This window comes from Anneissia japonica, unplaced genomic scaffold, assembly GCF_011630105.1.
Source record: "Anneissia japonica isolate Jap-2015-1 unplaced genomic scaffold, ASM1163010v1 scaffold26_len2425191_cov177, whole genome shotgun sequence".
Taxonomy (NCBI): Eukaryota; Metazoa; Echinodermata; class Crinoidea; order Comatulida; family Comatulidae; genus Anneissia; species Anneissia japonica.
In genome coordinates this window covers 707,165-722,753 of record NW_022685220.1, presented here as the reverse complement: position 1 = coordinate 722,753, position 15,589 = coordinate 707,165, and the positions used below count along the sequence as shown (strand labels likewise).

At 34.6% G+C, this 15,589-nt stretch overlaps 1 protein-coding gene across 1 annotated transcript; it reads left to right on the top strand.

Moving 5' to 3' along the window:
- The first annotated feature begins 358 nt into the window (after positions 1 to 358).
- Positions 359 to 13,164, top strand: LOC117108411 (WSC domain-containing protein 1-like). Its single transcript, XM_033250428.1, has 5 exons — positions 359 to 404; positions 4,615 to 4,674; positions 6,240 to 6,515; positions 9,388 to 9,574; positions 13,039 to 13,164. The coding sequence occupies exons 1-5, from the start codon at positions 383 to 385 to the stop codon at positions 13,064 to 13,066; spliced, it is 573 nt and encodes a 190-aa protein (XP_033106319.1). The 5' UTR covers positions 359 to 382; the 3' UTR covers positions 13,067 to 13,164.
- The last annotated feature ends 2,425 nt before the right edge of the window (positions 13,165 to 15,589 follow it).

The window sequence follows — 15,589 nt, the reverse complement described above, 5'->3', positions numbered from 1 at the left end:
CTTCTAAACCAAAATGAAACATATAATAATGACAAATGAAAAAGGTTGTAATGAAGGGAAAAAAATATGAATCAAAACCACGGTACAGAATGCATACGTAAGTAAATTGATTTGTAATTTTAGTGAATTTTCAATGACAATAACTTTGAAACACGATTTAATATGAAACACGTGTATTGCATTTAACATTTTTAGATTATATTAACGTTTTGTATGATTGTTAAAACTGATACAGATAACTGAATCGACAACAAATGTAGGGTCACGTACTATGTAATTGTTAATCATATCCTTCATCGATAAATAATTGAAAGCATTCTTTATCAGTTGATGTAAGTTCATATGTTCCCACCTAGACCAGTTCTCAAAGGCGATCGTCACGATGCTCCGAACTGTGTTAAAACGTAAGTACGCCACTTCATCGAATTTATTCAAAACTTAAGCTTTTTTTTGGTTTTTACAGCGTTAGTTTAACTACAACCAACGGCGACGGAATGTTTTTGAAAGTGGTCATAAGGTCCAATATGCGAGCGAAGCGAGCATACAGGCTGGGGCGCCCTGGGGGCCGCCAAGGGCCCGGGTAGGGAAGACATGAATATTTTATAAAGTTTTGTAAGTTATTTTTATATAATCTACTATAGTATGACTTCATATTTGTTGCAATTTCCAGTGACGGATCCAGGAATTCGAAATAGAAGGGCACAGGGAGGGTACATTCATATATAGAAGATTTTACTACCTCAGCCCCACCATGGTTGGGGCAGAGGTAAGAAAATTTGTGATTATGGCACTTCTAGATGGCCGGAAATTACACTCTGAAACTTAACATTTGAATATAATTTTCCTTATATCTCCATTTAAAAAATAATTGAACAATTTAGCCCCGATCCCCCCCACCCCGCACTTGAATGCGCCACAGATTTCCGAACAAAGTCGAAGTCGAGATTGATTCGAGCCACGATCTTAATGAATTATTTATCATGAGGTTTATGCTTGATATAGGTTCCCCGACGAAAACTTCACTTTTCCCCCGATGGATAAAAATTAGCCTTCTATGTAGCCCGGAAATGATACTCCAACTGTGGCGGATCCAGAAAGTCAAAATAGAGGGAACCTAGGGAGGATTTTGCACAAATAGATTGTTCACCCACCTCATTCCCAAAACTGTTTGGGCTGAGGTAAAAAAACATTATGATTATGGTACCTCCAGATGGCCGGAAATGGGACACTCCGATTAAAAGTTGAATACAATTTTTTCTGTTTTCTCCATTTTTTAAAATAATTTTTTAAAAAATTATGAGGTTGGGGGCCCGTGCTGACTGAGTTCCCCCTTGAATCTGCCACTGTTCAATATAACACTGACATCGCCTATTCGAAATATTTTTTTACGCAGTAAAATTTTTACAACCTATAACAAATTAACTACAGTGTACTGTAAATTATGTAGTTAACCTTCAGAGAACTTTATTTTAAAAAATGACCTAATTAATTATCTTATTGTTTTCGTTAAATTAGATTGAGTTTAAATGTGATTATATTCCGCTATTTTGAAGGTTTACTGTAAGCCAATCAGTTACACTTACTATTCATCATCGTGATTAGCATAAAGAGAACTAGAGCATCGCTCCATTAAGAGTGCCTACCTCCCCCTCCCCCATATGCCTAAATACAGAATTCACGAAGGCAGGTGATTTTTTCTTCATGCCTGAGGGTGGATTTCAAGGAAACTCTACAGACGCGATATACAGACGTCAATCAACCTTGGTTGCTCAAATCAAAAGAGGAACTTGTAATAATAACATTGCAGCGTTCGTATAATGTTTGTCAATGGTGCTGGGAACATCCACAAAACTGGGGGGCCACGCCCCCAGTAGAAAAACTGGGTTGGCCAATGGCCCCTGGCACCCACCATCCCTCCCATTTCCGCCGGAGGCGACTGACTGGTAGTAGGTGTAGTACAAACGTTCATCGCATTTATGGCTTAGGGGTCACGGTGCTTCCTCCCTCCGTTCAGTCGAGTTAGTAAAACAACGGCTAGATAACCTGGAACACGACAGGTAGGGCAAATAATCACTTTTACGATATTTCCTGAGGCAAACTCATATCTTAATAGCATTTGTAGTGGTTTTTATCTGGCTAGATAACCTGGAGGTCATGGGTTTGATTCCCACACGACCTTTTTTTTTATTTTAATTTTATTAATGGTTAGTATTTGGGGACGTACTAACTGGGACGGATAGAGTTTGGCGATAGGGGTGCGTGCAAAAATTTGAAGAATTAGTACCTGTAGATGGCCGGAAATGACATTTATGATAATAAAATTTATCACATCACTATATCATTATATTATAGTCAAAATGAAGCGCCAACAAATTAACATGATTTTTTTTATCGGCGATTTTCGGCAACTAAAGAGATTTTTAGGCATATCATCTTGATTCCCGAAAAGTAACGGGGACCAAACCTTTCCCCGTAAAGACTCCTTCAAGATATAATGTGGGGGGGGGGGGCAACGTGTCTCACTTCCCCAGTAATCTGCGCCCATGGGTCAGTAAAGAGTCCACTTCACGTCAGCCCCAACATGGTTGGGGCTGAGGCGCGAAAATTTTGAAAATATCGAGCTCTGGGTGCCAGGAAATTGCACTTTCATACCTTAACAATTTTACCATAATTCATATCAACAATATAATACAACTAGAAATTGCAAATTGCAAGTGAAGTGCTGCGAAGTACAACTGCATATAAATGTTCTTCGAACAAAATTATTTATGCGAGTCAAGTGAAAATAATGAATAATAAAAATATAACAAATAATATGAGACACGACCCATTGTCTATATTAGAACACTTCTCATTGGGTAACAAAGTCGTAATTTTTCATTTTTGTCAAAAAGTGTCTATAGTGTGGTGAATTATGGTTTAGGTTTTTTTTAAATAAAATTTCAAAAATTTCTATGTATATGGAAAATGTAGTTGATTACCAAAGGTTACAATTTTTATTTTGAAGACTGCATGGTCTAGGAAGTGTACATTTTTTTATGGGGCAAGTTTCAAAGGGCGGGTTTTCTAGGGGCGAGTTGACTGCCAAAGAGTGTTGCCAAAGTGCGAGCCAGCGTGTTATTTGATCACAAGTGCGAGACATATCACAAGTGTGAGCCAGCGAGCCATGACGTCACGACAATAGATAGAGACGTTAGCGAGTTGTGCGAGGTATCGGCCGAGATTTGCGGAGTACAATTCAAAAAACAACTATAGGTCTAATAATGAATTATTGTGATGTTAAATAGACAATATTAACTATCAAAGAGCGACGTTGTTTTTCATTGGGACCTTCGTCCCTTCAAGACTAGGCCTATACCATCCTAGCTAGTCTAGGCCTAGAGTAGGAAGGCTAGCGCGACATGAGGACGTTGGTACGAGTAGGTTAGTCTACAAACGTCGCCTAAAGTAATTGATTTTACCCGGCAGAACGAAAGAAGGAAACTCCGCTTTTCAGTCGTCTTAGGCATTTATTTTTTGACAAACAATGACCTTTCAGAGGTCAAATTGCTGTCAAGAATATGAATTTGCTGCTTCGCAGCAATTACTTTTCTTCATAGAAAAAAGTGGGGGGGGGGGTGCGATCGCACCTCTGCACTCCCGTCCCCCTACATCCACCCCAGTAAACATTATAGTTGCTTAAAAATATCATTAAGAAGTCAAAATGGATTGAATAAATTCTGAAAAACGTGTTTCCCTTTCTTCTAAATCTTGGGATGATGTGACTTGCTGTAGGCCTACTATTTTGCTGTCAACGTAAACTTGGCCTCACACTTACAATATCTGAAGAGATAAGACGAAAACATACCTGCCAACACAACATTTTAATAGTAAAAAGAGGGAGAAATTGGCCTTAGCCCGAGGGGGTGGGGGTTGGAGGGGTATTGGGTCGGGGTTGTTCCTATTACATGGGTCCATGAGGTGTAAACCCCGGGAGGTTTCAGCTATTTAATGTAAGGGTAAAGTATGATTCTTATGATGTATGTTCTAATAAAGAAAGTTTTGATTTTAACTGGTTTGTCTAAATCCCGGTCTAAATGCTATAAAAGCAGATATGTTTGAAAACGTTGATCTGGGTGACTTGGTGAGTCTGCAGTGCATTATTTCGGTTGGAGGACTTGTTTTGTTCAAGAAATTTGTGGTGGGGGGGGGGGGTCGCCAGAAAAAAAAGGTGGGTTTGCAAGAAAAGGGGGTTCTCCCGAACCATAAAACACACTGGATACGGGCCTGCAGACCATCACAGTTATACAGTATTTATTTTATTATTATCATTACAATAATTATTATCATCATCATCCCTATTATGCCTATTGCCTTTTTTATTGTTTTTTTGTCGTGTAGTATGATTTTTCATAATCAAAATCATCATCGGCATCATTCGCTTCAAATCAATAAGGAATTATTGATGTTGATTCACATTTTTCTTCGCATATTGTAATTAATGTCTTGTTCATTGTTATTTTCTCATGTACCTTATGTCACATCATGTTATAAATTGATTTGCACATTAGGTGTAGACATACGATTTGTTGTTATTGGTTTTATTATGAATTGTTTTCCACCTCTCTTCTTCAGATGCCATAAGTTGCCTTTACATTGTAGGCCTGTTGTTTGGAAAACAAAGTTTGGCAGACCGTAAGTTTGAGTTTATTTATTTTTTAATAATCTTTACTCTAATTTATATTAGTAGGTGCCTACCTCAGTGGCGCAACGCTGGGGAAGGGCGGGAGTGGTGGACTGTGTCTTAATGAGACTGGCCCTTTTGTGGTTCCATTGTGTGATTTTACTTATTAATATATTAGTGGCGGATGCAGGGTTTTGGAGGAGTTTATACTATGTTAGGGCTGAGGTAAGAACTTTTATGAATGTTGGACCGCTAGATTGCCGGAATTAGCACTCATAGTATTTGAATAGGCTTATAATTTTCTTTATTTAAAAAAAATACTGACAAATTTAAACATAAGAGGGTGGCTGAGGCCCCCGTTAATCCGTCACTGGTCGATGTATCACCAAAGCCCTTTTGAGTCAAGGTGCTAGATCGAGGACCCTATGGGTATGGGGCGGGGGGCCCTGCGGACCGCCACACGAGAGGGCATAGCCACACGAGAGGGCATAGGATTTACGACATTGATTGCCGTATTACCTACCTCCGCAAAAGAGGATATGGATTCATCGCTGTCTGTCTGTCTCACTCTCTCTGCTTGTTAGCAGGATTAAACAAAATCTAATGAATGAAGCATCATAAAATGTGACTGATACCTAAAGGTCTCATAAAGATTCTATGTATCTTTTCAATGTAAATGTAACTTTTTTTCTTTGACATTATGAAATAAATATCTTGTCTGAACTCAATTTATATCACCTTATTTTGTGCGTCGTCGGATTATTTTAATCATAAAACAATTTTTCTTTAATGTTCTGAGAGTTTTTAAATGATAAACAGAATTCCCAATTTTATGGTTAAGTAGCCTTATATGGTTTTATAGTAGCAATTAAAAATTATTTACTCTTCTATAATTTGCAAAAATATTCTTGAAAAGAATCCCATCCAATGATCCTAAAATTGAAGAAGCCTTGAGCATTTGACAATCCCCTCAAATAATAATCAAAGAGCACTAAAATCAGCTAGAATGCGCGGTATCGGGCTTCTTCTATTGGAATATTGTATCTAGTTTAGTTTACTTATTTCGTGGTCTTTCTGAGGTCATTTTGTCACGTAAAACTCGATCTGGAATTAGAGGGCTCTCGGGTAGGATTAGTGTTAAACTTATTGGTGGAAATACTGGTTTCGAAGTAGAGGGGTCTCGCAATTAGAAGGTGAACTGATAGTTTTATGACATATTTATTCAACTAATTTTTTTTTTCAAATTCAAGTTCAACTTTATTGCAATCACACTATAATAGATTGGATATTACAAAAGTTGTCAAAACAATTAAATACATTCATAAATAAAACCAGGAAATTCAAATTAGTCAGGTACATTATATAAAAATAGATATAAAAATATAAAACAAAAACGGATGATTACTTAAATATGAAATTTTAAATTAAAATTTTTTTAAAAGTAGAACAAGAATTATAATTTATTAAATTATTATTATTATTAAAATTGAGAGCTATTGTAAGAAAGACGTACTTAGTCAGGACGAAAATAAATTCGATAATTTAAAATTATTTTCTTTAAAATTGTACCTGGTAGGTGGTGGTGTCTACAAAGGCTGTTTCAAAGATTCCAGCAATAGAATGATGTGGAATAGGTACGCGTTTAACGGTATGACAGTAAGTTTTTGTTTACACCGTTGTTACGAACTACGCTATCAGTACACCGGTTTGCAGAATGGAAATGAATGTTTTTGTGGTGATGAGACTTATTCTAGGTTGGGTCAACAACTCGAAGTTGAATGTAATGTGGCTTGTGTCGGCAATCCACAAGAAATATGTGGTGGTACTTGGAAAAACTCTGTCTATACCACACGTAAGTCAACAATATTTCTGAGTTAATTTAAATTACACTTTATTGCTACAATATATAATTCAAAGGCATGGGAAAAACCAAGAAACAGCAAGTGAAATAATGCAATGAATACTATAAATTAAAACGAAGCAGGACCTTTGGCATACATGGCGAACGTCAACCACTTCACCAAAGGCACTGTGGTGATCAAGCGTCCGGCAGAATGAACTTGAGTTCCTTCCATTCTTTTAACATGCTTGACGCCACGATTTTGATATGGCTCTAAACATCACACGTGACCAAAACTAGTCACAGATCCAAGATACGCCCTCTTCTGTGAATTATTTTCAGCCCGCTGGGTGTCGAATGAGATACTTTAACTTATATATAGTCTTAAACTATATCGGTGGAAAATGTCTCAAAATAGAAAAAGCTCGGAATTAGAGAGTGAACTGAAAGTATGATGACATATTTATTTCAGTGAGAGCTATTTTTACTGAGGACGAAAATGAAACTAAATTTAATCCTTTGATAATTCAAAATTAATTTTCCCGGTTTTATTTCTGACTGTTTATTGTTGTTGTTGTTGTTTTTTTAAAAACCATTTTTCCAATGTTTAACAACACGGCTTTTCCATTGTTGATTTTATGTAATTTTTTACTTTAAAGTCATTTTTTGATGTTTCTACAATTTTTAAAACCTGCAAAACCACTATAGTTAATTTCAAAGCTTTTTATTACAATGTTTTTTACACTTTTATTCAAAGCACACTTGTTCTAATTGTTCTCAATTTCATGCAATTTTTTGCGACATCTGTTTGTAATTTTTTATCAATTTTATAAAGTTTCCGTGATTTGTATGATGATTTTGTCTGAATAAATGAATGAATATACAAATTGCTACCAGTTATCACACACAAATAATAATGTTCAAGATCTTTCAGCTACTTTTGGTACTATTAACCATTCTATCTTTAATGACCGACTTTCAGAGATAGGCGTTTTAGGTATACATTCTTTAGTTTCGAGCATACATGTCCTCTAGGCGTGTGTTAAATTGGTTGCCTTTAAGTGTGGTGTTCTACCTTATGGCCAATCTCATTTTCGTGGCATATTCGTCCTGTTTGTTGCAAATTTGCTCGTTAACCCAACGCAAAGGTTTGGCGACCCGTATTTGGGTCGCGACCCATAGTCCGGGAAGCAGATTCTATAGAATGAGGTTATCTGTTGTGATAAATGTCAGAAATAATTTTAAAAAAAAGATATAATTCATGAAATTTATAAATATCAAGAATATTGAATTTAAAAAAAATCGAAGATAATAACTGGCTCTAAAATGCCAAAATGTACACCTAACAATCATCTTCGAGAAATTAAAATGGGTTCTAAAAATGTTCCACATGAATCTCCCAAAACCTCAAACCCCAGCCCGGGACCTTTGGCATACATGGCGAACGTCAACCACTTCACCAAAGGCACTGTGGTGATCAAGCGTCCGGCAGAATGAACTTGAGTTCCTTCCATTCTTTTAACATGCTTGACGCCACGATTTTGATATGGCTCTAAACATCACACGTGACCAAAACTAGTCACAGATCCAAGATACGCCCTCTTCTGTGAATTATTTTCAGCCCGCTGGGTGTCGAATGAGATACTTTAACTTATATATAGTCTTAAACTATATCGGTGGAAAATGTCTCAAAATAGAAAAAGCTCGGAATTAGAGAGTGAACTGAAAGTATGATGACATATTTATTTCAGTGAGAACTATTTTTACTGAGGACGAAAATGAAACTAAATTTAATCCTTTGATAATTCCAAATTAATTTTCCCGGTTTTATTTCTGACTGTTTATTGTTGTTGTTGTTGTTTTTTTTTTAAACCATTTTTCCAATGTTTAACAACACGGCTTTTCCATTGTTGATTTTATGTAATTTTTTACTTTAAAGTCATTTTTTGATGTTTCTACAATTTTTAAAACCTGCAAAACCACTATAGTTAATTTCAAAGCTTTTTATTACAATGTTTTTTACACTTTTATTCAAAGCACACTTGTTCTAATTGTTCTCAATTTCATGCAATTTTTTGCGACATCTGTTTGTAATTTTTTATCAATTTTATAAAGTTTCCGTGATTTGTATGATGATTTTGTCCGAATAAATGAATGAATATACAAATTGCTACCAGTTATCACACACAAATAATAATGTTCAAGATCTTTCAGCTACTTTTGGTACTATTAATCATTCTATCTTTAATGACCGACTTTCAGAGATAGGCGTTTTAGGTATACATTCTTTAGTTTCGAGCATACATGTCCTCTAGGCGTGTGTTAAATTGGTTGCCTTTAAGTGTGGTGTTCTTGGCTGCCCTTTTCTGACTCCATCATCAGAAGTTCGTAATGTTGGAGAGATCGTTGACTATCAATACCTATCATTTTCGTTACATCTAGTCTATAAAGTTAGACGCTTTCTGAATGCAAATGCTACGTCAGTCGTCAAGGCAACGTACACCTCTATACATGTATTAGTCTCTTTATTGTTCATCTCCACAGTACATTGATGATCTTTACAAATTGCACAACTACATGTAGTCCACATCATCCAGTTCTACCATTTTTCATTGTCCTTCTGGTCGGTTAAAAGCCAATGGTGATAGATCCTTCTTTGTTGCTACACCAAAGTTGTGGAACGAATTATTAAATTGCATACGGTCATCTTCATCGTTAGCCATTTTTAAATCCGTACTTAAATCTCATCTTTTTCGCAATTCTAAGCTCCCTTCCTCTTGTTTTATGTTGTTTTCTTTCTTTGACAATGGGTAAAAGAAAAATCTATAGAAATAAAAATATTAGAATTTCATTTCTAACGTGAATTATTGTGTTTGTTTCTTAGACATTCACACTGCTATGTACAAGTCATCTGCGAAATTGGATAGACTCTGTCGAACTTTAAAGGGAAGTTGCACAAGATGTGCTACTGCATGCTTGAGGGCGCCGCAGTGCAGAACGTTCCGTTATGACGACAAAGGTTGCCACTTCGTGATGTCGGATTCTAATGATGAGAAGAGCATGCAGTATAGGTACTCTAGCTAGTTCTTAAATCAAAGATGATGTCACACAAACAAATCGCAAACATATAAAGTATATAATATAATTAAGTAATAGTGTGATTGTTTTTGTTTAAAGTGACCGTTCTTTGTGCATATTTGTATAAAATGTGACATTAACAGATTTACATAATAGTAATTTACTTTAAAGACAACAAACATTTTGAAAAGGAACTATCTGCGGCTCTGGAGAGTCCAGTTTTTTTTTATCGTAATAAGTTGAGCCAAATTGCAATGAATTATTCATTTAGAGTGGCTGGAGGCTTTACTAGCGCATGCGCAATCTCGTTTCGCTGGGCTTTGCTCGCTGTAGCTTTTGAGTCACGTCGCGGTGAGCGAAGGTTGGATTGTCGGTCGGATTCACTGTGTGTGGGGTGGTAATACCTCCGTGGTTTATGCTGTAATAAATTATAAAGCAACCTTACATTAAAATACAGTAAACAGGACAAATAAATTGGGCCTAGGCCATATATTATATACTACATCTAGCTTGGCCTGCTCTCTCTCCCTAGGCCGAAGCAATCTAAACTTACTAATATACTTAGATGATAACTGTATGTATTATTTTTGAAAAAAAAATATTATTAGTCATTACATTAACTTTTGGAAAAAAGCTAATAAGCAAAATCGTAAAAATAATTCCTCATAGAGTCTCTAGAGAATCCTTATGGTAGGCATAAGCTGGACATCTGTGACTTTTGGGTGAATTTTTTAACTCTGAACTTTGGGGTCTGTCATTATTCATATACAAAAATAAAGGATCGTCAGGCATGGAACACGACACGGGCGGCTACACATGGCTACACAGGGAGGCCTACAGACCTAATAATGTATAATTTAAATTGCAAAAAAAAAAAAAAAATAAATAAATAAATTTAAAAAAAAACAAAAAAAAACGACTAAGTAACTTACTACAGAACAAAGACATGGAGAGTTTCTGTAACTTTTCTGGGTGCTCCCATCGTCTTGAGTCTGGCCTTCCTGGCACCACATTTTCACATATTGTTATATATACTGTGTGATGTTACGAAATATATACTGTATTCGTTATTAAGTTTGAATTGATACTGATGTATTTTTATTCCAGTGCAACTCCATAGCCTATGAGGCTTTTAGATAATCCTTTTTAGTTGAAAATACAATTGCATACAGTAATTTGTTGTAGGGTCAGCATTTTAGTTGATTTTATGAGTCGAGAGTGCTGACCTATTATTTTACAAGGTACAGTATTTCTAAAATTTACTTTTCGTCATAATATCATGCAATGCAGTGTAAGTGTTTTTCGTTTCTGCGGTGTCTGTTATATCGATAAAGGAAGACACTTATGTAAGCAGTTATCACAAGTAAAGCTTGCTTTTATCTTTGTTTTGGTTGCGGTCGGAAGACTGCAGCAAAATACAATACGTTCAGCGAAGCAAGATTGCGCATGCGCTAGTAATGCCTTCAGACACTCTAATGAATAATTCATGATTGTTTGCTCAACTTACCTATGATAAAAAAAAAATGCGTGTCCCGCTATGATGAAAAAGGTTGTCACTTGATATTAGATTCTAATGAAGAGAAGAGCGTAGAGTATAAGTACTCCAGTTCTTAAATTGAAGATGATGTTACATAAACAGATTGCAAATTTTGTAAAAAAAATCATATAATTGTAGATAGTGTGATTGTTTTTGTTTAATTGCTGTCAGTGACCACGTTTTAGGCATATTTGTATAAAATGTGACATTAACAGATTTACAAATGGTAATTAATTTACTTTAGAGACAACAAACGTTTTTACGGGGAACTGTTGCATGTGATATTACTTGCTTTCATACCTTACACTTAAAAATATTTATAATATGATAACATTGAGAGTAAGTAATCAATTGACCTTCATAACTTTTTCAAGCACATACAAACATTTTTTGTTGAAAGGCTATGCCTGATACGATTATGCCTATGAGATGAAGTTTCTATTTCCATTTTTTATGTGATACTACCTTACACTTAAAAATATTTATAATATGATAACATTGAGAGTAACTTGTGTAATAAAATGCCTCAGACGGGATTCGACCCTGCGAACTGTCGTTGTCAAGGCGAGCGTCATAACCATCAGACAATGTTTCAACACATTCAAATAACCGCCAGATATACTCTATTACACAATATGTACGGCTTGAAACAAATAGTTGCATATAATATAAATCAAGATAAATAGCTCTCAACGGATGTTGTCCTATAAATAAATGGACAAAGAAATGGTGTAATAAAATTCCTCTGACTTAATACCGTACCTTTCTATCTTGGTTTATATTACAGTATATCTATTTGTTTCTAGCCATTACTTATTGTGTAATAGAGTGTATCTGGCGGTAATTTGGATCTGTTCCACCATGAAGCCTCTGTGGTCTAATGATTATGACGCTCGCTTTGACAGCGAGAGTTCGCATGTTCCAATCCCATCAAAGACATTATTTTTATTACTAAATTTTTTCCAAGAACTGGAACGAAGTTGGTATAAACAAAATCAAAGATATCATCTTGTACAACTCATCAGTAATGAACAACATAGTTGAACACTGTATACACAAAACCGTCTCATAAGGAATGGCTTCCATAATTATATTAAATGTGGAAAAATAACGAGGTAGTAATTAAATAAGAAAAAAGCAAAAACCGCCAATAATATACTTGTCGATCACTGCAGATTTTGTTGGCCATGTTCTGAAATCAAATGAGAGATGAATACCTTGATTGACAGATAGAATGTGGGATAATGTTACTAAGGTCTCAAAAATCCACTAAAAAAACTAACTGAGCTTAATTTTACTCAGAACACTTGAAATTCGAAACGTGTTCCTTTAAAAATTAAGCAAAAAGACATGTGAAATATGTAATGTAACTGCATCTGTTTGAACAATGTAAAATTGCAGAAACATTTTGGAAAAAAGGGTATGTAATTTATTCGCACCACTAAGTTAATTCACTTCAGAATGTATAATTTTTGTGTTGTTTGAAAATTAAAAGACAATTATGAACGAAGTTGGCACTTTGGGAATGTTTATTATATATATGTACAAGATACTAAAATAGATACATAAATATTAATATAAATCAGTTTTATATATGTTTGGTATGGAGATAAAAACTAAGAGTATATTGCATAGAGAGATGAAGAAAACTATATATATTTAGGATGTAAAAGAAAATTGAAAAAAGCTACACCGTTAAACTTAGATGGTAGGCCCTAAGTCCATCCTATACCTAGTTGTACCATGGAGAAGTTAGTTTCGTTGTAAACTAATTCCTCCATGGTTGTACTAAACCGCTTGTATAAAGTGTGCCAGCTCCTCCCCCCACCGCTGGCGCCACCCCTGTATGTAGGCCTACTCACAGTTTTGAAATTAAAATTTCTCAAGTAACGTGATTAACTGTGTTTGTTTATTGATTAGACAAATGCTATCTTCAAGTCATCTGTGAAGTTGGATGTCAAACATCAAAATGAAGTTGAATAATGTGTGCTATTGCATGCTTGAGATTGGTGCAGCGTAAAGCGTTCCGTTTTGACGACAATGGAGGTCACTATGTCAGATTCGATTGAACAAAAGTGCATGGAATATAATCACTTTGTTTTTGTACAAAATCTGGAAAACTCCGTAACTCTGTTAGTATGTGTGCAGGAGAGTTGAATTTGGTTTCATATTACTTGGTATATTTCTATTAGCTGTAATCGAAAAATGTCCCCAAAAATTACCTGCAAAGTATTTATTACCCAAAACCCTGATTTAGGGGAAAACATAATTTTCATAATGTTCTTATTTTTGAGTCCATAAAATGTTTTAATTCATTTGATACTGGCAAATAAGCTAAAGTGACAATAAATCACAAACAAATACATATATTCAAAATTCTTATACTTATATGCAGAAAAATATATTCACCTTTACTTTAAAAAGGCCATTTTGATAACATTTTACAAAAATCAGTAAAAATCCGTAGGTCTGTTAGTATGTGCAGAACAGTTGAACGTTGTCTCATATTACTCAGATTACATCTATTAGCTGTAATGGGTATGTTTCTCCAAAATATACTAGGAAAATATTTTTTTACCAAAAACCCTGTTTTTAGGGCAAAAGACATACCCGGTAATTGTTGTAATTTTCTTAAATGTAAACAATTTGTTTTTGTTCTTTTGAAAAAATCCCACTATTTTTGGCGTCATTACAGGTCAAAAGGTTATTGATATTTTAACAAAATGCAAATTTCACCATGAACCGCCACAAAATTTGATTTTAAAGCTTGTACTTGTAAGCACATATTATTATTTTACACAGAAATATGGAAAGGTAGCGTTAAGATGAAAAACACAGGGATATATTATATATTATTTGGTTGGCCATAGTAATTTATAGTAAACAGAAATTTAGGGGTGCTGGGGGCGGTAACATTTGTGCTAATAACTTGTGTGTTAGTGAATACATTTGTATAATGTTGGTATCAACATATCGTACAGCATAATGGTTGTCTTTAATCCTTTAAAATGTGAACAATACCTACTAGAGGTCAGAAATGTCATCGACATTTCTTAACAAAACACAGATTTACGTACAAAGTGGAACAAACATTAATATAATATTGATGGCAGTTGGCATTTACATGCATCAATGAGTATGAACTAATAAAATTTGGATACTGACTTGAAAAAATGTGGATGCATTGTATGTTCTTTGGTCATTCAAAAATCATTTTAGGCATATTATACTCTTAATAACACATTTGGGGTTAAGTTAGTTTTCTATTAATGAACCGATATCAATGACGTTACTATGGTATTGTAGACAGGTTCCATTTCTCAAAAATCGTCCGCTAACGAATTAAGCGGCATTTTTTGGGTAGAAGCTGGGATCCAATTGATTTGAGGTATTTTGACCAAGTTGCAAAAGCATCCATTTTTGGGTTAAAAATACAAACACTCTGTATTTCGGTTACTATTAGTCAAAGAGACTTTACTTTTGGTACCAGTTTTTCGGAAGGCTCATGTTTTTGTTCGCCACAAAAATATTTTCCCCACAAAAACAGAAATGGTTTTTCTACATTTTCTCCAAATACTACCAGAAAAATATGTATTACCAAAACCCTGCTTTTAGGGCTGAACACATAAATTTCATGATTTTGCTTGATTTCAAGGCTATAAAATATTTAATTCACTCAATACTGGTAAATTAGCTAATGTTATATTACTAAATCACAAAGTAATATATATTTTTTTTTAATTTTTATATTCTTTGCATAAAAATTAGCTGTCTCTAAAAATTACCTGGAAAGTATTTATTACCAAAAATCCTAGTTTAGGGAAAAACATAATTTTGATAATCTTCCTTTTTTTAAGTCCAGAAAATGTTTTAATTCATTTAATACTCGCAAATAAGCTAAAGTGACAATAAATAACAAACAAGTACTGTCATATATTTAAAATTCTTATACTTAGTATGCAGAAAAATATATTTTCAAGGCCATGAAAAGAAAAAGGATATAAGTACCCAGTTTAGTTCCTTTCAACGCAATTTTGAGTCAGATTTTTCAAAAATAACATTCAATATATAATTTCATATGTTAGTCATGTATAAACTATAAAATAAATGTACAATAATACCAAAGAAACGCATTAAATAATAAATAATAAAATTACAAACGATTACAAACCCATGTATATGCTAACCAAGTATACAAACAAGAAAATGAATTAATATTAGTATGCTATTATGTATCAACAAAGCCTTTTTGGTTCAAGGTGCTAGATCGAGGACCCTTTGGGTAGGAGGCCTTATGGACCCCTAGGGGTCTGGGGTCCCGCACAAGAGCGCAGAGGCGTTACGGTACGTCACTGCGTGAAGGATGCATGCGTATGCGTATATGAAATAGAACTGCTGTTTAGTTAGAATGCGCATGTGACTGTTTCTATGTGTACGTTAAACAAGAATTACAATTATTTTTAAAATTTTA